General features: G+C 44.0%; 1 protein-coding gene across 12 annotated transcripts in view; it reads left to right on the forward strand.

Annotated features, from left to right (window-relative positions):
* The window catches only part of PPP2R3A (protein phosphatase 2 regulatory subunit B''alpha), a 1,177,159-nt gene that overhangs the window by 266,693 nt on the left and 887,598 nt on the right, over positions 1-22,868 (forward strand). For all 12 annotated transcript variants that reach the window (XR_004540589.1, XR_004540590.1, XR_004540592.1 and 9 more), the window contains one exon: positions 12,694-12,957. Coding sequence is in view for 9 of the 12 variants with exons in the window: in XM_033957843.1 (XP_033813734.1) it covers positions 12,694-12,957 (264 nt within the window). In the remaining 3 variants the exon portion in view is untranslated. The remainder of the gene's footprint in view (positions 1-12,693; positions 12,958-22,868) is intronic.

The raw sequence follows: 22,868 nt of genomic DNA on the forward strand, positions 1-22,868 counted from the left end.
ACTGAACTATTAATGTGGCTGGGACCTGAATCTCAGTATCTGACCTCTCTAGAAACTGTGTCAAATCCAAACTATCAACAGATAAATTCTGCTGATTTGGGTTTGGATTTTGAGATTTAACTCTCGGGAGGTAATATATTAACAGGTGAATTTTCTTCGTACTGCCAATAGGTCTCCAGACTTGAAGATGGTGTCCAACAGCTGACTTCATCCCACAAGGCACTCCAAAAGCGGGTTACAATTTTGGAGGAAAAATTAGATGACATGGAAAACAGATCCAGATGAGGGAATCTCCGCCTGGTAGGGCTTCTGGAATCTATTGCTGAACCGGAGCTCCACTCTTTCTTGGAGTCATGACTGGTGGAATCACTGGAGTTGCAATCCTCGGCGGGACCTTTGCTCATTGAGCGCGCACACTGGCTGGGCCTGAAACACTCTGCAATAGAACGTCCCTGGGTGGTGATTTTCAAAGTTGTGAACTATGTTCACAAAATGGAAATTTTACGTTCCATCCGCTCCCGGGGATCACTTACTTACAACAATAAGCCAGTGTTGTGCTTTCAGGACTATTCAGATCAAGTTTCCACGCTGCGCAAAGCTTATGCTCCCACGTGCACCGAACTTCATAAGCAGCATATTCAATTTGCGTTGTTATACCTGGCTCGGCTGAAGATTTTGTATGAAGGAAAAAATCATTTTTTCGAGAAGGCTAAGGATGCCCAGCAATTTCTTCAACAGATAGCTCGCCCTTCTACCAGTACTGCGGGAATTTGATATGCTGTGCTGAGGCTTCTGGTTCCAGCGGTACTCTTGCTGTCATGAATACATGTGCCTAGCTTCCTTCCTTTACTTTTTCTTCTTTTTGAGTTTCTTTTTTTTTTTTTTTTTTTGCTTTTGGTTTTGTGCCCCTAGCTGGACTGGAAGAGACCTACTGCTGGAGTAGACTTTACTATCTGGCTGCTAGTGGCTGGACTTGCGTTTTGATTTTTGTTTGGTTTTGGGTGCTCGGCGGCAATGACCCAGATAGACCAACAGGTTGGTGGAGCTTCCCCCAGCATACTAACGACTTTGCCTGACCGGCTGGGGTTAACTGGTTTGTTTTATCTGGATTCCTGTCCGTTTCGGCTCTTATGTACTGCTCCCTGATTTCAGCAGGGACCTGGCGAGTGGAATATAGCGGCTCAGGTGTTTTTGGAGGAGCGGTATTCCTGACATGCCTGGAGTGGAATCTCTTTGCAGATCACAGGGCTGCTTTGGGACTGTGTTGCTTGAAGCAGCCAGAGCTATGTTTATTTCTTTCATTCACTTTCCTTTACTTAACTTTGTATTGTTGTAGCAGGATGTCACTCATTACAGACAAGCCTGGCTCTCTTCCCCCATTGTCATGCCTAATTTAGGGGATTTCCCAGGTTTTCTTTGATCCTGGTATTGACTTGTATGCTTTCGGGAAATATGTGACAGGGAGCTTTTCTGCCTCTTCTTTGGTTGTTCCTGAGGGGGGAGGGGGAGGGGAAGAATCGGGATGGAAGTGGATTCAGGGGTAACTCAGGGGTATTCCCTGGGAATCTTTTTCCTTGCAGGTTGCTTGCTATTGCATCTCCCCCCTGTGGTTTTTCTAGTTCCTCCTCTTCTCCCTTTTTTTTTTTTTCTTTCTCCATCTTCATAGTTGTCTGACATAGTTTATTACCTACAGCTTGGGGTTCTTGGTTTCTTGTAGTGGGCTTTCACTATGCTGGGGGAGATCAGGGGTTTTGAAGCACATCCCTGAGTCCTTTGCAGGACATGTATGGTGGGGGTTTGGGGGTGGGGCTCAGTTGGGTGGTTCTGTTGGGCTTTTAGGTTTTTTGGAGGGCTTTTGGGGTGGGGTCTGTTGGGAGGGGTTTTATTGCTTTTTCTTTTTTGTTGCGTTCTTGTGCCTCCTCTTCTGCGGTGACGCCCCGACCTCTGGGTGGGGAGAGGGCATTGATCTTTGCAGTGCAGATTGTTTGCTTTCCGAATGCTTATATTTTGAGGGGGGTCTCAGGCTGGGAAGGCCTCCCCTCATTCAGTTTGCTGACACATTGTTTTCTATTCTCTCTTGTTTCAGTGGGACACTGGCTAAATTTATATCTTGGAATGTTAATGGGGTGACTTCCCCAGTAAAGAGAGAAAACATTTTACAAAGCATGGACCATCATAAAGCGGATATAGTCTTTTTGCAAGAGACGCATTTGGAGGCTTATGAACATGAGAAGTTTAAACGGTGGTGGTTGGTTCAAGTGGTGGGGGCAGGGGCAGGGGCAGTCCATCGGAAGGCAGGGATCCTTATTTTGCTTCGGAAAGGGTTAGATGTTTCTGTGGTGAACTCCTGGTCTGATGATTCTGGTAGATTTATATTGGCTCAGGTTGTCTTGAATAATCCTTAGAACATAGAAACATAGAAAATGATGGCAGAAAAGGGCCATAGCCCATCAAGTCTGCCCACTTTAATGACCCACCCCCTCGACCTTACCTCCCTAGAGATCCCACATGCTTATCCCATTTACTTTTAAAATCTTGCACGCTGCTGGCCACAATCACCTGCAGTGGAAGTTCGTTCCAATGATCAACCACCCTTTCGGTGAAGAAATATTTCCTGGTGTCGCCATGAAATTTCCCTCCTCTGATTTTTAGCGGATGCCCTCTTGTGGCCAAGGGCCCCTTAAGAAAGAAGATATCATCTTCCACCTCGATACGGCCTGTGATATACTGTATTTAAAAGTCTCAATCATGTCTCCTCTCTCTCTACGTTCCTCGAGTGAGTACAGCTGCAATTTATTCAGCCTTTCCTCATATGGGAGATCCCTAAGCCCCGAGACCATCCTGGTGGCCATTCTTTGAACCGACTCGACTCTCAGCACATCTTTTTGGTAATGTGGCCTCCAGAATTGTACACAATATTCCAGGTGAGGTCTTAACATGGATCTGTACAACGTCATGATGACTTCGGGCTTCCGGCTGACAAAGCTTCTGCGGATACAACCCATTATTTGTCTAGCCTTGGATGAAGCCTTCTCCACCTGATTGGCAGTTTTCATGTCTTCATTGATTATTACTCCTAAATCCCATTCTGCTACAGTCTCGGTTAAGGTCTCACCATTTAGTGTGTAAGTTCTGCACAGATTTCTGCTGCCAAGGTGCATGACCTTACATTTTTTTGCATTGAAGCCGAGCTGCCAAGTCGCGGACCAATGTTCCAGTAGAAGTAGGTCTTGCGTCATACTGTCGGGCAAAGTGCTTTTACCTACTATGTTGCAGAGTTTGGTGTCATCGGTGAACAATGTTATTTTACCTTTAATCCCCTGAGTCAGGTCACTTACAAATATGTTGAATAGGATCGGACCCAATACCGAGCCCTGTGGCACTCCACTGGTCACCTCCGACGTTTTGGAGAGGGCACCGTTTACCACGACCCTCTGTAGTCTACCGCTTAGCCAGTCATTGACCCATGCAGTTAAAGTTTCTCCCAGTCCCATTGATTTAATCTTGCTCAATAACCTGCGGTGTGGGACGCTATCATAAGCTTTAATGAAGTCCAAGTACACGACGTCCAGGGACTCCCCCACATCCAGCTTCCTTGTTACCCAGTCAAAGAAGCTAATTAGATTGGATTGGCAGGACCTACCCTTGGTGAATCCATGTTGGTGGGCATCACATAGATTCTCCTCGTCCAGGACCGTATCTAGTTTACGTTTAATTAGTGTTTCCATTAGTTTACTCACTACGGATGTGAGACTCACCGGTCTGGAATTTGCAGCCTCCGTCCTGCAGCCCTTTTTGTGAAGTGGGATGACGTTAGCTGTTTTCTAGTCCAAGGGGACTCTTCCTGTGTTCAGGTAAAGATTGAAGAGTGCTGATAATGGTTCTGCCAGAACATCACCCAACTCTCTAAGCACCCTGGGGTGTAGATTGTCCGAACCCATAGCTTTGTTCACTTTGAGTCTTGATAGTTCGCAGTAGACGCCACTGGGTGCAAACTTGAAATTCCAAAACGGGTCTTCCGTGCATTGCCTTGCTTGCAACTGAGGACCGGACCCTGGCGCCTCGCAGGTAAAGACCGAGCAGAAGTATTCATTTAGCAGTTTGGCTTTATCGGAATCTGATTCTACATAATTCCCAACTGGTGTCCTAAGGTGTACTATCCCATCCGTGTTTCTTCTTCTATCGCTAATATATCTGAAAAAGGATTTATCCCTCTTCTTAATGTTCTTTGCTAGATTATCTTCTATTCGAAGCTTGGCCTCTCTGACTGCCATTTTGACAGCTTTAGACCTGGCCAGATAGTCTTTTCTTGCCTCCCCTGTTCCTGATTGTTTGTAGGAAATAAATGCCTTTTTCTTTTCCTTAACTAGGTCCGAGATCTCCGCAGTGAACCACTGGGTAGAGAATGACACGGGGAGCGATCCCCGCAGCGAACCGCTGCGTGGCTGCGGTTTGGCTGCGGGTTATGGTGACCTCATTAGCAAATCGCCGCAGACGCGGGGACAAATCCTTTCACCGCCCGCAAAAACGGTGAATAGATTTGTCCCCGCAGGCCAATGTCCCCCCTTCTAGGAACCGCTATTTACCTGTGTTTCACCGTGCTCCTCATTTGTCAGATCAACCCTTCCTGCCAATAGAACCCGCTCCCCCCCCCCCGACGATCGCCCTCAGCCCTTCATGCCGACAGAACCAGCCCTCCCCAACGATTGCGGCAAGAGGGTACCCATCCCCTCCTGCCTACCCCAACAGCCCCCCCCGACGATCGCAGCAGGAGGATATCCAACCCCTCCTGCCAGCTCCCCAACAGCCCCCCTATGATCACTGGTAGGAGGGTGCCCAACCCCTCCTGCCGGCACCCCCAACGGCCCCCTATATCGCCAATAGGAGGGTGCCCAACCCCTCCTGCCGGACCCTCCCCCAACAAACCCCGCCATCCCGAAACACCACCCTTAGTCTTACTTTCCAAGTTGGACCGGACAGCTCCTCGCTCGTCTGGCCAGCAGGCCTGCCTCCGTCCAAATGAGGCGGGCCCGCCCCTCCCCTCCCCTGCCTAACCCACAGGATCCTAGGGCCTGATTGGCCCAAGCACCTAAGGCCCCTCCTATAGCGGGAGTGGCTTTAGGTGCCTAGACCAATCAGGCCCTAGGATCCTGTGGGTTGGGCAGGGTAGGGGCGGGCCCGCCTCATTTGGACGGAGGCAAGCCTGCTGGCCATACGGGTGAGGAGCCGTCCGGTCCAACTTGGAAAGTAAGACTAAGGGGGTTCCGGGGTGGGAGGGTTCGTTGGGGGGGGGTCCAGCAGGAGGGGTTGGGTACCCTCCTGCCGGCGATCTTAGGGGAGGCCATTGGGAGGACCGGCAGGAGGGGTTGGGTACCCTTCTGCTGCGATTGTCGGGAGGGCCGTTGGGGAGGGTCTACAGGAGGGGTTGGGTGCCCTCCTGCCGTGATCGCTGGGGGGAGGGGAGACTTGCAGCCGTAGCCGCGGTCACTATGCTAATCACGGCAGGGAGATCTTTGCCGCGATTAGGTACAGCGGCCGCGTCTACTTACCATGTAGGCTAACATTGTAAGCATTTAAAGTACATGTCGTGTTTGTTTTTGCATTGCTAGCCCCAGGGGTGGTGGAAGATTAGTGATTGAAAAACTGTATGAAAAATAACTATTTTAAATTTAGTGATCAAAATGTGTCAGTTTTGAGAATTTATATTAATTAATTTTTTCTCTGCGTGTTTTGTTTTTGTATAGTTATTAACTAATATTTAACTAAGTTTTAAAGTTTTAAAGAATGTTTCCTTTATACGTAAATAAAGAAAAGTATATAAAATCGTACCCGTTTGAGGCTTTTATGTATGCAGCGGTGACGGTGACGGGGCGGTGAATGGGGTTGCAGTGGCGGTGATGGGGCGGTGAATGGGGTGGCAGTGGCGGTGACGGGGCGGTGAAGGGAATGGCGGTGACGGGGCGGTGCAGAGGATGGTGAGACGGGGACGGGGCGGTGACGGGGACCAATTTTTTCACCGTGTCATTCTCTACCACTGGGGTCTATTGTTTCTCCGTCGTTTGCTTACTATTTTTATATAGCTTCGTGCAAGGTAGATTTTAGGGTTGACATAATTTCTACATTATCGGTTTCAACTTGGTCTTGTAACACCCGACGGACGAATTCACCCATGCGCTTGAAGTCAGTGCCCCGAAAGTTGAGGACCTTTGTTGTCGTGTTCGATCTAGTGAACCCTTTCCTGAGGTTGAACCATACCATGTTGTGGTCGCTGGAGGCTAGCGTATCACCTACCGAAACCTCTGAGACGCTTTCCCCATTTGTGAGTACCAGGTCTAGTATAGCCTGGTCCCTAGTGGGCTCCAATACCAATTGTTTGAGACGTGCTCCCTTTATGGAGGTTAATAGCCTTCTGCTGCCTCTGGTTGTCGCGGAAAGTGAGTTCCAATCTGCATCGGGCATATTGAAATCCCCTAACAGAACTGTGTCCCCACATAATGTGATGTTCTCTATGTCTTCGATTAATTCTATATCCTTGTCTTCTTGTTGTCTTGGAGGTCTGTATACCACACCAAGATACAAGCTTTTTTTATTTCCTCTGGCCAGGTTCCCCGGTGTATTTGACATCTGTGATTCTGGTAGTTTTGATGTCTTCTTTAGTGTATAGTGCTACCCCACCTCCTAACTTGCCCTCTCTGTTCTAACGAAGTAAGTTGTAACCCGGTATAACCATATCCCACCCATGTGAGTCCGTGAACCAAGTTTCGGATATCGCCACCATGTCTAGATTGGCATTCATAATTTCCGTGTCCAATTCCAGAATTTTGTTGCTCAAACTGTGTGCATTAATATACATAGCCCTCCATACCTTGTTTGCTAAGTCCCTGTGGGGGGTTCCCCATCTGAGTTAGTGGGACTCCTAGAGTATTGTTGTCAGTGTGTGCACTTACCTCGGACTCAGAAGTGGAGTTGCGACTCTTCTCCGCAGGGTAGTTTCTTACTGTGCTGGTATCTAAGTGGATACCCTCCCCCCAACTTATCTAGTTTAAAGCCCTACGTAGTAGGCGGGCTAGTCGATGTCCGAAGACGTTCTTTCCTCTTTTGGTTAGGTGTAGTCCGTCTGGTCCTTGAAGTCCCTGCAATGCCTCCCTGTGGTTAAGGAATCCAAAATTCATCTCCTTGCACCATCCTTGTAGCCACTCGTTAGTCCTCTGGATGCGCTCCTCCCTGGCTTTCCCCTTGTCTCTCACTGGGAGGATCGAGGAGAAGACCACCTGCGCTCCGATCTGCCTCAGCTTCTCACCCAGTGCTCCAAAGTCTTTGGGTATGTTCTTCGTAGAGTTCCTGTCAGTGTCGTTCGTTCCGACGTGGATGAGAAGCATGGGGAAGTGGTCTTTGGGCCTGAGAAGTCTATCTAGACAGGTGGTAACAACTCGGATCCTGGCTCCAGGCAGACAGCAGACCTCCCTTGATTGCAAATCGGTCCCTTGGTGCCCCTCAGCATGGAGTCCCCAATGACTACCACTCTTCGCTTCCTCTGGGGTAGTCGATCAGTTGTCCCTGGAATTGGAGCCGTGTGTTGGTCATCTTCCTGTACCTCATCGACAGTTCCTTCTTGTAAGATCTGGAATCTGTTCCTCAGGGTGATTTGTGGGGTTGATGTAAAACTGCCCTGTGTGGTACAAAAAGAAGAAGAAGAAGAAACTGAGAGGGGGGGGGGTGTCTTCTGTGCTTGCCCGTGGAGGAGGTAATCAGCTGCCAGGAGTCAGCGTCTCCATCCATTTCCTGTACCCCAATCGTTGGTTTCAAAGCTGAAGACTTGGGTGTATCAAGGATGGACCCGTCATGTGCCTGCTCGGTGATTTGGGACAGCTCCTGGAAGACTCCGTCGATGAAGGCCTCATCCTCTCTGATGCTTCTCAGGTGCTTCACCTCCTCCCTTAGGTTACTCAGTTCCTGTAAGGCGTCTCCGTCTAGCTGGTCCATCTCCTCTGTCTGCGTAGAGACTGTAGTGTACCGCTGGGAGATGGCCTCAGTCTGCACAGAGACCTCTGCCCACCGTCCTGGGTCATCCTCTGTCTGTACATAGGCCATGGCCATCCCCAGGGTCCCTCCAGTGACTGGAATGCTGGTCTTGATTGCAGTCTTGGTGTTTCTTGTTCTCCCTGCCATTTTCAAGCTGTTAATTAGGTCTGCCTGCTTGTTAGTTAGTTAGGTATTTTGCTAGGTAGTTGGAAAGACTGCATTGTTTATGCCCTCAATGTCTATAAGAAGCGGTTCTATGCTGAGTTGTTTCAGGCCCTCACAAGAGGGCAGAATTTGCCTATAATCATGGGAGGCGATTTTAACCTTGTACATGACCCTCAGTTGGATAAGGATCATGTGAGACTGATGGAGCGCATTGATTCTTCCAAAGGCATTCCCCTCCTCTTTTGTGCTCCTCTTTTGGCCTTTTAGATGTGTGGCGCACGTTTCATCCAGGAGAGCGAGATTATACACATCTCTCTAGAGCTCATGCATCGCAATCTCACATTGATTAGAAACATAGAAACATAGAAAATGACGGCAGAAAAGGGCTATAGCCCACCAAGTCTGCCCATTGCAATTAGCCTCCCCCCAGAGTTCATTCCCTTAGAGATCCCACATGAGTATCCCATTTCTTCTTAAAATCAGTCACGCTGCTGGCCTCAATCACCTGCAGTGGGAGTCCATTCCAACGCTCCACCACTCTCTCGGTGAAAAAGTACTTCCTGGAGTCGCTATGAAATTTCCCTCCTCTGATTTTCAGCGGATGCCCTCTTGTTGGTTAATCTCTAAAACCTTATTCTCTAACACAAAAATGGCAGGTATGTCAGATCATATTCTCATATGCGTAGTTTTTGGAGAAGAGTGGTTCATTATTTGCAGGGTCTTTTGGCTTTCCCTTTGGTGTTTTCTCTGGTTAGTTTTTTGTTAAATAAATATGAGACTTTCCGACTCGTTAATCGGTTTCACTTGCTTTTGGTACGGAAGGCCAGGGTACTGGTGTGGACTGGTGTTGAACCCCTTTTGGGCTTGGCGGAATCGCCTACATACTCTCATGTTGATGGAAAGGGAACAGATGCTTACTTCTCTTAAGCAGAAAAATAGTTTTTTGAAAATCTGGGAGCCCTATCTTGATTCTTTGCCACACCAAGCTAGAAGTTTAGTGCTTGATTCTTCTTGATCCTTCCTGGTGTGATTGCTGGAGTCCCTTCCCTCCGGAGGTAAACACTCTCCCCCGGCCATCCTGGATTGGGGGCGGTTGCTGTGGAAGAGGCGGACTCCTATTTTTTTTTGGGGGGGGGGATGGGATTTGTTTGTGTTTCTTGACTTCTGTGACCCTTTGGTTCCCCTTTTTCCAGGGCAGGGGTCTTTAAGGAATTAGGGCCTTGGCTACTTCTTATTTGCTATAACCTGCTGGTCTGTTGTTCTGGGAGAGAGGGGATTGGAGGGAACTTCCTTTTTGTTCCAGAGGGTGGGATTTAATGTGATGGAGGTGTGGTTAAAACATTTGATGATATTCGTATTGTTTTTTGCAGTTCGTGTTACCGTTATTTTGCTCTGTACTTAATTGTTTTCCTGGTTGTATTTTATATCATCAATAAAAATTGTTTGAATCCTAAAATCAGATTAAATGAACATAGATTGAATTTAAAGAGATCTAAAATTGAGGCTCCATTAGTTTCACATTGCCTCAAATTCTACCATAAGTTTGATCATTTGAAATGTTGGGTTAATTGATATGATTAAAGATCAGTAAGTGGGGGCGAGCATGGTTTCTATTGGCCAGTCATGATGTCGACGTCTTTTTTAAATACAGGCACCCTTTTGTAAGACCTTGTAAGAGCAGGTCGGTAGCGATTGTGCAACACGTAAGTCGTACTTTTTGCTTAGTTCATTATTAAGCTGTGAATTAAAAATTTTTTGTCATCTACGATGTTCTAGGCATTAGATATGATGCATGTTCATTCATTTTTCTTTCATTTCATAGAAGATCAAGCAATGATCCATTAGCTCAGGGATCTCAAAGTTCCTCCCCAATGAATTTGCATTGAAAGCATTGCATGCACATAGATCTCATGCATATTCATTGGGGAATTCCTGAAAACCCAACTAGATTGCGGCCCTCAAGGAGGGACTTTGAGACCCCTGCATTAGCTGGTATCGGCAGCACTAAGTTTACAGCACTTCCCCTGAAGAAGCCTGTTAGTGTGAAACGGACTTGGCCTTCGTCGGGTCAGAAAAGATAAGTGCTTTTAGTATATTCAATTCAGTATGCCATACACAGCGTTGCTAATGGATTGATCTTGAATAGTTGCTATCTCTTTTTCTCATTTGAGCATGAGAGAAAATGAAATTGAAATTGATTAAAAATTTTTTACAAAAAATTCTTTATTGATTTTCAAAACTTACAAAAAGTGCAAACAAATGTACATTCAGATATATCGAATAACAGCACTTGTATTCTTACAAACAATGAAATAAATTACCCTATTCCCTCCCCCCTTCCCTCCCTACCTGTGTGTAGAAATCTAAGAAAATCTAGGAATTAAGGATTCAATCATTCTGCTGTTTGACAAATTCCTGCAATGGACTCCAAATCTCTTTGAACCTTTTATTATTTCCAGATTGTTCTGCTATCATTCTTTCAAATCTATAGTATAGACAAAGTGTTTCTCACCAAAAAGAAAAGTTCAGCCTATCCCAATTCTTCCGATTTCTAGTTATTAACTGCATTGGCCACCCCCATCATAATAAGAAGTCTATTTTTATGTGTATCAATTGGACTCTTAGGTTTCAACAGTGTTCCAAATAAAACCACGTCATAAGATAATGGAATAGAGATACCTAATACCCTATTAATTATGCCCCAGACAAAAGATGATCCAGTGTCCTTGCATCAAGATGATAGTGCCAGCATCTATTAGACTTTAAATTATCCAACTTTTGTAAACAAACAGGTGTCCATAAAATTCTATATAACAAAAAAAACCAAGTTTGTCTCATAGATGCTGACGCTGTACATCTCATTCTCCAAGTCCAAATCTGTGGCCATTGCATTGCAGAAACATGCTGCTTTGTTTCTATACTCCAAATGTCTCTTAAACTTGTTTTAGGTTTTTTCGCCAAATATTCAGATATTAATTTGTACCAAGGGCCTGATGCCCTTGAAAATCTGTCTGGAAACAAAGACCCGGCAAGCAGTACTGATTTTTTAAGTTGCGCCAGTCAGGGAACCCCTTCAGAATGGCCTGCCTCAATTGCAACCATTTATAACCTTGAGACTTTGATATGCCAAATGATTTGTTGTAACTGTAATAAATTTACCATTTTCCCATTCAGAAATTGATTAAAAATTTAAATTGATTATAAAAATTATTTAATTATTTAAAAAATAATATAAAGTAAATATTTAATAACACAAAAAAATTAAATTAATAAAAACAGAGGTTTTTGACCTATAATAGTACTCTAAACCCCAGATTGGTGTCTTTCTATTGATTTGACTCTGGGGGTTCTTTGAGATCTTTTCCCCTCTGTTTGAACACTACCGTGCATCAGAATTAGATTTCAGTGTTCTACGTTGTTTGTTTATCTTTGGATTATTTATTTTTGAACACTTATTTAAGGCCTTCACTGATTTGCATTGTAATTAAGTTCAACACTCGTAAATATACATTATCATTCAAATTTCGCTTTTATAAGCAGCTTATAACTCATAATAATAATAATAACTTTTTAATCAGATACTTTTATCACCATAAAACATCACTTAAAACTTTTGCTAAAAAGAACAGCTTACATAATTACTTTGCTCTTGGTTACATAAAAACATGGACTGTCACTGTCCAAGTGTCTGATTGCAATTATATTTCTTGAAATATAATTACAGTTTCTTTTATTGTTCAAAAACAGGCTTTTTCCTACTTTTACAACCTTTTAATGCTCTAAATGGCCCATTAACTAACAAGTTTAGAAAACTCTGTATTAATGATGTAATCCATCACAAAAGTTCCAAACACAGGCTGCACACAAAAATGGCTTCTTGCTTCTCGCAATACAGTGGTGCACATGTCAAGTGCCCCCCCCCCCAATTTTCTTACTACCTCTTTGCCACCCCAAAATCAGCACACTTCCCCTATCATTTTCTCTGTATTTTCTCTTTACCTGTCTGATATTTCTCTTTCCTTTCCATCTGTCCTCCCCACACCCTCCCCCAAATATGGGCCCTACAAACTTGTGTCTTTTCCAGCATCATTTAAATCAGGTTTTCTCTGACTAGCCCCAGGATCCTTCCTTTGTTTCAACTTTACAAAAATAAATAGAGCATGCACAGATGCCAAAACTAACACAACACTTTTGTGCATTAGACCATTTTTGTTGTGTTAGGCATGCGTTAGCACCTAACACAGCTTAGTAAAAGGGTCCCTAAGTTCATTGATGTTTATTTTCTCTACATGCTTACTTTCTGTGTGTGTGGGCTTCATTTTGATATTTGTATAAGATACATCTGAAAAAAGAGTGCAAAGAAGAAAAAGAAAATTACATAGTATCAATTAATTAAGACCTAATTTCAATAGCTAGCAAGCAGAAATTACTTATGCTCTATTTTTTAGAAACAATTTTTCCAGTTCTAATATGTCTTTAATTTTATGCATTCTCTTTAATTTTCAGGTACAAAACAAACAGGAAAAGAAACTTGAGATGCTTCCACCAGCTATTCTTCCTGCAGCAGTGAGCCCTCTCTCCCCAACTTTGCCTCCAAATGAAACTTTGGTCAATGCTTCTGTGGCCATAAGCATTCCACGTTTTTACTTCCCCAAGGGACTACCAGCTTCCTTTACCAGCCTCAAGGGGACCATCACCAAGATAGAAGCTGCCTTCACTGATTTTGAAGATGAGAAAGCTGATATTTGTGACATGGGGAAGATTGCTAAGGTAACTTTACCCTGGGGCTTCAAGCTATGCATTTGTCTCCTCACTTTATAACATGGCCTCTAAATTTGAGCAATACTATATCAGTTATAAACTTTTCTCTAATTTAGCTGCTACCAAAAATCTTATAGCATCTCCTTTGAAATTTATTAACTACCTTTATGAAGAGATTCACCCAAGTTGGTGTACAGCTGGTATACAAGGGGTTGCTGAAAAGTTCTCAGCCCAACCAACTTACTAAATTCTGAGCATTATTTTGCAAAGTGCCAGTTTGCAGAACTGTAATGCTATGTTTTGACATCATTTCAGATCATTGGTTGAACCATGTCAACGAAAAGTGTAGAATTTTCAAGTGTGTGCTATGTTTTGACATCATTTCAGATCATTGGTTGAACCATGTCAACGAAAAGTGTAGAATTTTCAAGTGTGGAACTTCAAGCAGTCATGAAGTTCCTATTCCTGCAGAAGAAAACACCAAAGGAATTCCATGAATAAATGATGCAAACATTAAGTGACAAATGCCCATTATACTTTGCAGTTAAGAAGTAGTGTGCAAACTTTCAACATGGAGATTTCGAGACTGAAGATGCAGCAAGGTATGGGAGGCCTCAAACTGTGTCAGCTCTTGAAATTGTTAACCATGCCATGACTTGATGTTGATAGATGGGTGAATATTGACTAAAACAATTGCTGAGACACTAAATATATCCAGGAAACGTGTATAATCCATGAGCAGTTGGGTGTGCAGAAGCTGTCAACCAAATGGGTGTCCAAATGTTTGAATGCTGATGAGAAATAATGTCAGGTGAACACTTCTAAGTTGATTTTGCAGTATTTTCAGCAAGCTGCTGCCAACTTTTTGGAACGACTAGTTACTGTTGATGAAATATGGTTATATCACTATGATCCTGAGAAAAAACAGTCCATGCAATGGCAGCACTCAAGTTCTCCAAGGCCAAGGAAATTCAAGACTTGAAAGTCAGCAGGAAAGGTCATGGCCACAGTATTTTGGGATCAGGAAGGTGTTGACAAGGGGCCAAACAGTTAATGTAGAATACTACTGTAATTTGCTGTGCTGATTAAAGGAGGCAGTGAAAGAAAAAAGGAGAGGGAAACTGCAGAAAGGAGTTCTCTTTTTGCAAGACAATGTATCTGCTTACAAGGCTGGTAAAACAATGGCTGTTTGGATGCAATTGGGGTTTCAGTGCATAGACCAACCACCCTACTCACCAGATCTTGTTCCATATGACTGTTTTCTGTTTCCAAAACTTAAAAAGAGTTTAAAAAGGGTGACAAATTTTGAGTGATTTGGAGGTGATTGCAGTGGAGCAGTATTTCAGAGTATTTTTTTTTAAGGGTTACAGAAACTTCACGTGTCAAGTTTGTTGAACTTTGGGGTAAGTATGTGGAATAATTTGTAAGTTTCATGGCTCCATGTCATTCCCTTGTTTCTACTATTTAGGTTTTTGCCAAATATAAATATAGTGGTTGTAGGAAGAGGTCACGTGATGCTGTGAAGGAGCAGGATGTGTGACCGGGCTCCCTCCAAGACCCCAGGTACTTCTAACTACATTTTTCCTATTATCTGTGTGGATAATCGCTGCACAGCTGACTTAATCTGTTTGCAAACCTTGCATGGACAGATTTTTGCAAAAATTGAGTGGAGAGATGGCCAGAAAATCATCAAAAAAAGAGAGAGCGCATTAAACTAGCAGAGGACAAAATGGCGGAGCCTGCAACTGCATCGGAAACTCAGTTCTCAGTGGCAGCCCTGGCTGAAATCAAACAAGCAGTGGTACAGGCCTTAGATTCCTGCCTAGTGCATCTGTCCTCGCAGTTAACCAATTTGGAGACTATACTAACGGACACTATTCATCGAATGGCTGAGAGCAGAGTGTCCACAGTGGAAGACTGCGCCATCATGATGGTGGGCCAGCTGGAGTCTTTACATATCCTGGTGCAAGCACACACTGAAAAACTTGAGGACTTGGAAAACAGATTGCTGAGAGGCAATCTGCAATTCGTTGGCATCCCAGAGTCTGTGCCAGACCATCAACTTATCACAGAGTTAGGGCGCTGGCTCTCGTCAGAACTACCTATGCACCAAGGCCTAGGTCCTGCAAGGCTGGAGCATGCACATTGTCTGGGCCCAAAAACCACGTACAAGAAGTGGAAATCCTGTGCTTATACGGATCTAAATGGGACACGCTTGCTTATGAAAACAACCATAAGAACATAAGAAGTTGCCTCCACCGGGTCAGACCAGAGGTCCATCGCGCCCAGTGGTCCGCTCCTACGGCGGCCCATCAGGTCTATGACCTGTGAAGTGGTTCCTGACCATTTCTATAACCTACCTCTACTTCTATCTGTACCCCTCAATCCCCTTATCCTTTAGGAACCTATATAAACCTTCCTTGAACCCCTGTAATGTGCTCTGACCTATCACAACCTCCGGAAGCGCGTTCCATGTGTCAACCACCCTCTGGGTAAAAAAGAACTTCCTAGCATTTGTTCTGAACCTGTCCCCTCTCAGTTTCTCTGAGTGACCCCTTGTACTTGTGGTTCCCCACAGTCTGAAGAATCTGTCCCTGTCTACCTTCTCTATGCCCTTCAGGATTTTGAAGGTTTCTATCATGTCTCCTCTAAGTCTCCGCTTTTCCAGGGAGAACAGCCCCAGCATTTTCAACCTGTCAGCATATGAAAAGTTTTCCATACCTTTTATCAGTTTAGTCGCTCTTCTCTGGACCCCCTCAAGTACTGCCTTTTATGGATCTTTCAGGATTTCTCCCTGGCCCTGATGGAGCATTGAAGACCTTGGATTCTCTACAAGGAGAACTGTTCCAGTGTTTATGGAACCCACGCGGGATGGGGTCATACTGGACTTAGTGCTTACAAACTGTTTTTGATGTTACAGTGGGTGATCATCTGGCATCCAGTGATCACTGCATGGTACGGTTTAATATTAAGATGGATATAGAGAGGGCTCTTTCAAAAGCATAGGTTATAGACTTTAAAAAAAACTAACTTTGTTTGGATGGAGATTTACATCAAGGAATTGTCTTCTGGGTGTCTGCCTACAGCTCAAGAACTTGCAACTTATTTTATAGACAAGGTTAACAATATCAGGAAAAACCTAACCATGAATCAACATCCTATTCCTTTCCAGGATCAAATTGAACCAAGGTGTAGCAATATTCCATGCTACCGATACAGGGCAAGCAGTGGCTTCCCCCGTATCTTTCTCAATAACAGACTATGGACTTTTCCTCCAGGAACTTGTCCAAATCTTTCTTAAAACCAGCATCCTCTGGTAAGGGTGATAAACCTTTTTGTGAGGCAAGTAAGTAAAAGTAAGAGCAAAATCAGGCCGCTTTGGTTCTCAAAAGTAGTACCTGAGAAGGTAAGGAATAAGAGATTAGCTTTCATAAACTAGAAACGATCGCAAAAATATCTGGAAAAGTTAAGAAAGGCTGGTTGTGTAGTCAGGAAAGCAAAGATGCAAATGGAAAAAAAAATAGTTTACACGGTAAAACGGGGAGACAAGACATTTTTTAGATATATTAGTGATAGGAAAAAGTGTTAAAGTGGAATTGTGAGACTCGAAGGTGAAGGGGAGGAATATGTAGAAGCTGATAAAGAAAAGGCCAAATTTCTTAACAAATATTTCTGTTCTGTGTTCACGGCTGAAGTGCCGGGAGCGGGAGTGCAGAAGACAAACATATGCAATGTGGACAGCCACATCGCAGGAGGAAGGGAAGATAGACTGGTCACCTGCCTGCCTGGTGCATGGGTGAAGGTTGTGGCCAACAGGATCACCAGGATCATAGACAGCGCGGGAGGAGAGGACACTGCTGTGATTATCCACGTGGGAACCAACTATGTGAGCGGACGGAAGTACAACAAGGAAGAAAGGAAAGGCCAACTCCGCTCACTCGGAAGAAAACTGAAGGTCAGGGAGGTGAAAGTGGCCTTCTCCGAAATCCTCCCGGTGCCGAGAGCAGATGGAAATAGACAGGATGAGCTGCGAGCAATCAACGCCTGGATGAGAAAATGGTGCGACGAGGAAGGATTCGACTTCGTGCACAACTGGACGGCATTCTGGGGAAGAAGCCGATACTATAGAAATGACGGCCTACACCTCACCAAACAAGGAGCGAGAGTCTTGGCAGAAAACATGAGGAAGACCATTGAGAAGGCTTTAAACTAAGGAACAGGGGAGAGCCGACAGTCGATGGCCTGGGCATCAGGTGATACCAAAGATGGATCAACAAACAACTGCTCAGATAAATGGGATGATCATGCTGAAATCGAAAGTGACAGGGAAAGAGTGCAAGAAGATACAAAAAGGATTGTGAAGATTAAAAAGTCCAAGAAGGCAGCACAAATGGAGCTCAACTTTATGTACACGAATGCCAGAAGCTTGAGAAACAAAATGGGGAAACTGGAAGCACTAGCAAGACGAGAAGAACTAGATATCATTGGAATAACCGAAAGTTGGTGGAATGAAGAAAATGAATGGGACACAGTACTGCAGGGATACAAACTATACAGAAGAGATAGAATAGGGCAAAGAGGGGGATGTATCGCCCTGTATGTTCAAGAAGGAGTAGAGTCTAGCAGAGAAGGGATGACGGACGGAAAACAAAAACTGGAGTCCCTCTGGATAAGGATCCCTAACCAGAGCGGAGCAGACACAAAAATTAGCCTCTATTATCGACCCCCAGCACAGACGGAAGAAGCAGACGCAGCAATGAAAGAGGAAATCAACCATGAATGTAGAACAGGTAACGTAACGATCATGGGAGACTTCAACTTTCTGGGGATAAACTGGAACCTAGGAACCTCAAACTGCGGCAGGGAAACAAAGTTCCTGGAATTAATAGGAGACTACTTCCTAGAACAAATGGTGGGAGAACCGACAAGAGGAACCGCAACCTTGGACTTGGTCCTAAATGGCATAACTGGAAACACAACAGACGTGGAAGTCACGGTCCCGCTAGGGACGAGCGATCACAACATGATCAATTTTAAAATCGGCATCAGAAAGGGGAAACAAACCAAGACTCAAACCACAACCTTTAACTTCAGAAAAGGGAATTACGACAGCATGAGAGCCATGGTTAAAAAACGGCTCAAGAAAAGGACAGCTGAAATCAAAACTGTCAATCAAGCATGGTCCTTACTAAAAACTACCATCACCGAAGCGCAGAATCTCTACATTCCGCGGATAGCCAAAGGAAGGAAAAATATGAACAAAGGAGAACCAGCTTGGCTAACTAAAGGGGTGAAGGATGCGGTAAGGGAAAAGAGGAACTCATTTAAAAATGGAAACACGAACGACGGAGGCCTGGAACAGTCACAAGGCCGACCAGAAGAAGTGTCACAAGGCGGTAAGAGACGCCAAAAAGGTCTATGAGGAAAAGATAGCGCAAGAAGCCAAAAACTTCAAGCCCTTTTTCAGATATATAAAAGGGAAAAAAACAGCAAAGGAGGCAGTAGGCCCTCTCGACGATCAGGGAAGAAAAGGGTGCATCAAGGAAGACAAAAAGATTGCCGATAGGCTAAATTCATTCTTCACATCTGTCTTTACCAAGGAGGACACTGCATCAATGCCCGAACCAGGGAAAGTATTCAAGGGAGAAATCAAGTATAGCCTCACCACAGTGAATGTGGACCTGGACATGATATACTATCAGATCGATAGACTAAAAAGTGACAAGTCCCCTGGACCGGATGGAATTCACCCAAGAGTGCTAAAGGAACTTAAGGTAGAAATCGGAGAGCTTTTACAATCCCTAGCTAATTTGTCAATCAGAACCGGGTGAATACCAGATGACTGGAAGATAGCCAATGTCATTCCAATCTACAAAAAAGGATTGAGAGGAGAACCTGGCAACTATAGACCTGTGAGTCTTACGTCGGTTCCTGGGAAGATGGTTGAAGCACTAATCAAGGACAGCATAGTGCAGCACCTGGAAAATCACGACCTGATGAGAGACAGTCAACACGGCTTCAGGAAGGGGAAGTCATGTCTGACAAATTTACTTCAATTTTTTGAGGTGAACAAACAAATTGATACTTGGCCTTCCAGAAGGCGTTCGACAAGGTTCCACACGCTAGGCTTCTGAGGAAACTACAAAGCCATGGAATTGAAGGGGATATACTAAGATGGATAGCCAATTGGCTGGAGAGCAGATTGCAGAGGGTAAGCATAAATGGGAAGTTCTCAGACTGGGAAAAGGTAACAAGCGGTGTGCCCCAGGGCTCGGTCCTTGGGCCAATCTTATTCAATATATTCATAAATGACCTGGAAGAGGAAACAACGAGTAATATAATCAAGTTCGCAGATGATGCGAAACTATGTCGGTCAGTTGGATCACAAATGGACAGTGAAGAACTCTAGAGAGATTTGAACCAGCTAGAGAAATGGGCGGAAAAGTGGCAGATGAAGTTCAATATAGAAAAATGCAAAGTGATGCACCTGGGCATGAAAAACAAGGAACATGAATATAAAATGTTAGGTGTGACATTGGGCAAGAGCAAACAGGAAAGGGACCTGGGGGTACTGATAGATGGGACCCTGAAACCGTTGTCACAATGCGCAGCGGCTGCAAAGAAAGCAAACAGGATGTTGGGCATGATAAAGAAGGGAATCACAAGTAGATCAGCTAACGTCATAATGCCGCTTTACAGAGCAATGGTCAGGCCACACCAGGAGTATTATATCCAACACTGGTCTCCCTACCTAAAGTAGGATATAACCCTGCTGGAGAGGGTGCAGAGGTGAGCCACAAAGCTAGTAAAAGGTATGGGAAATTTGAGCGTCAAAGAACGCCTCAAAAAACTGAGCTTGTTCACCCTTGAGAAGAGAAGACTGCGTGGGGATATGATAGAGACATTTAAAATACTAAAAGGATTTGACAAAATCCAGCAAGAAGCATCGTTATTCACGTTGTCAAATGTGACTCGGACGAGAGGTCATGGACTGAAATTGAGAGGCGACAGGCCCAAGGCAAATGTCAGGAAGTTCTGTTTCACACAGCGAGTGGTGGACGCTTGGAACGCTGTCCCGGAGGAGGTTGTGACGGAGACCTCCATTATGGGATTCAAGGGCAAGTTGGATGCACACCTCCTTGCAAATCACATTGAGGGATACAGGTAAACAAGGTCTCATCTGGGAACACCTAGGTCTTCATCAGGAAGCACCTAGTTAAGCCTCCGCATGTGCGGGTCACCGGACTAGATGGACCAAGGGTCTGATTCGGTGAAGGCATTTCTTATGTTCTTATGTTCTTAAACATGAATAAGGATTGAGGAGTAATAGACCCTGATCGATTTTCAGAGGGTTGTGTTCTTGAGGAGCTAGCTAAAATAAAGGAGAGTGGATAGCATAGCTGGTTTTAAGAAAGGTTTGGACAAGTTCCTGGAGAAAAAGTCCATAGTCTGTTATTGAGAAAGACATGGGGGAAGCCACTGCTTGCCCTGGATTGGTAGCATGGAATATTGCTACTCATTGGGTTTTGGCCAGGTACTAGTGACCTGGATTAGCCACCGTAAGAATAGGCTACTGGGTTTGATGGACCAGTGGTGTGCCTCAAGGTTCTGTTCTTTTTAACATTTTTATAAATGATATTGCATAAGGGTTGTCATGTAAGATTTGCCTCTTTGCAGATGATACCAAAATCTGCAATAGAGTAGACACACAAGATGTTGTGAATAACATGAAGAAAGACCTGGAGAAGCTTGAAGAATGGTCTGAAATTTGGCAGCAAAAATTTAATGCTAAGAAATGCAAGGTCATGCATTTGGGCTGCAAAAACCAGAGGGAACGGTACAGTTTAGGGCAGGGGTGTCCAACCTTTTGGCTTCCCTGGGCCGCATTGGCTGAAAAAAATGTTTCTGGGGCCGCACAAACGTGAAAACGCTGTAGCAAGACAGAGGAGGGAGCCGGCAAGACGGTAAACACCTAGGGGCAGCAGAGGAAAACACTGCATTGCCCTCAACCGGGGCTGCACAAAATACTTCACTGGGCCGCATGTGGCCCTCGGGCCGTAGGTTGGACACTCCTGGTTTAGGGGGTGAAGAACTTATGTGCTCGACTGAAGAGCAAAACTTGGGTGTGATTGTATGTGATGATCTTAAGGTGACCAAACAGGTTGAAAAGGTGACGGTGAAAGCTAGAAAAATGCTAGGTTGCATAGGGAGAAGAGGTATGGCCAATAGGAAAAAGGAGGTATTATTGTCTCTGTATAAGACTCTGGTGAGACCTCATTTAGAATATTGTGTACAAATCTGGAGGTCGCACCTTCAAAAACATATAAAAAGGATGGAGTCGGTCCAGAGGAAGGCTACTAAAATGGTATGTGGTCTTCATCATAAGGTGTATGGGGACAAACTTAAAGATCTCAATCTGTATACTTTGGAGAAAAGGTAAGAGAGGGGAGATATGATAGAGATGTTTAAATTACCTACATAATATACGATGGTCATTTCATAAATGATGCACAGGTTGGCAACATAGGGAAATGGATGATGCAATTGCAGTAAACCTTGTTTCACTTTCACTTCAGTGCTTGAAGCAGCAGGACGTGTGCTTAGGAGCTCTGTAGTGTACATAGTGTGGCTGTGACAAGTGTGGGAAATGGAGGCTGCAGGTGTCTCAGGTACTGTGTCTGTTGACGATCAGAGGTCGTACATTAAGATTGAAACTCTACGTGGCAAATACCCGACAGAATTCTACAGTGCATTACGTGAAGTTTGTGGTGAATTAACAGTGGACCGTAGTACAAGTTTCAAGTTTATTAATGATTTGATATACCACCTTATCATTTATTTCAAGGTGGTTGTACAGTTTAAAATAGGGTAAAAACAAGTAAAACAATTAACATAACAAAAAAATGAAATACACAACTGGACAAACAGGTACGAATAGAAAGAAGGGAAGAACTACAATGGTTAAAGGAAAGTGAGGTACAAAGGGAGAAACAAAATGCAGGGTTAAAAACAAATAAGTCCAATACTAGTAGACTAATAAAAGATAAAAGTTGTAAAGTCCTTAAAAGGACACTCAAACTTGAAAAGCATCTTTAAAAAGGAATGTCTTAAGAAAAGACTTAAATTTCTCGAGGTTAGTTATCTCTCTTAATGCATTCAGCGCCAAGTTCCAGAGAGATGGGGCAACTACTGAAAAGATAGTGGTTCTTCTAGTGTTTATATGGTTCAGTGATGGGATTGTTAATAGATTTTGGTCCGAGGAATGAAGCGTACGGTATCAAGAGTTTATTAATAAATTCTGGCTGTCTAGTGTTTCTTGTTTTAAAAGTCAATAATAGTGTTTTATAAGTGACACGGTGTTGGATGTGAAGCCAATGGGCTTTTATTAGGAGAGGAGTTACATGGTCAAATTTTTTGACCTTGTAGATAACTTTTACTGTGGTGTTTTGGACTATTTGTAGACGTCTTAACTCTTTTTTGATAATACCATGGTATAAGGCATTACCGTAATCCAGACAAGATATAACCAATGAATGAATGAAAGTATTTAGAGCAGATATGTCGAGAAATTTAGCTAGTGTGCGAATCATTCATAGACGATAAAAGCATTTCCTTACAACTGTACTTATATGATCGTGGAAAGTAAGAGTATCATCAAAAGTGATACCTAGGAGCTTGATACTGCGTACTGTCTGTATTGGGATAGATTTGAGTTTAATATGAGAGAGAAGAGAACTACCTTTCTTAAATGGAAAAACCATTGTTTTGGTTTTGGTGACGTTGACTGATAACTTGTTTGAATTTAACCAATCATGGATCTTGTTGAGCTTTTTATTGATGGTAAGAATGTCAGTTGGATTATCCAAGTTGATGGGATATATTAGTTGGATATCATCTGCATAAGCGTAGACGATAAAACC

This window comes from Geotrypetes seraphini, chromosome 9 (genome assembly GCF_902459505.1).
Source record: "Geotrypetes seraphini chromosome 9, aGeoSer1.1, whole genome shotgun sequence".
Taxonomy (NCBI): domain Eukaryota; kingdom Metazoa; phylum Chordata; class Amphibia; order Gymnophiona; family Dermophiidae; genus Geotrypetes; species Geotrypetes seraphini.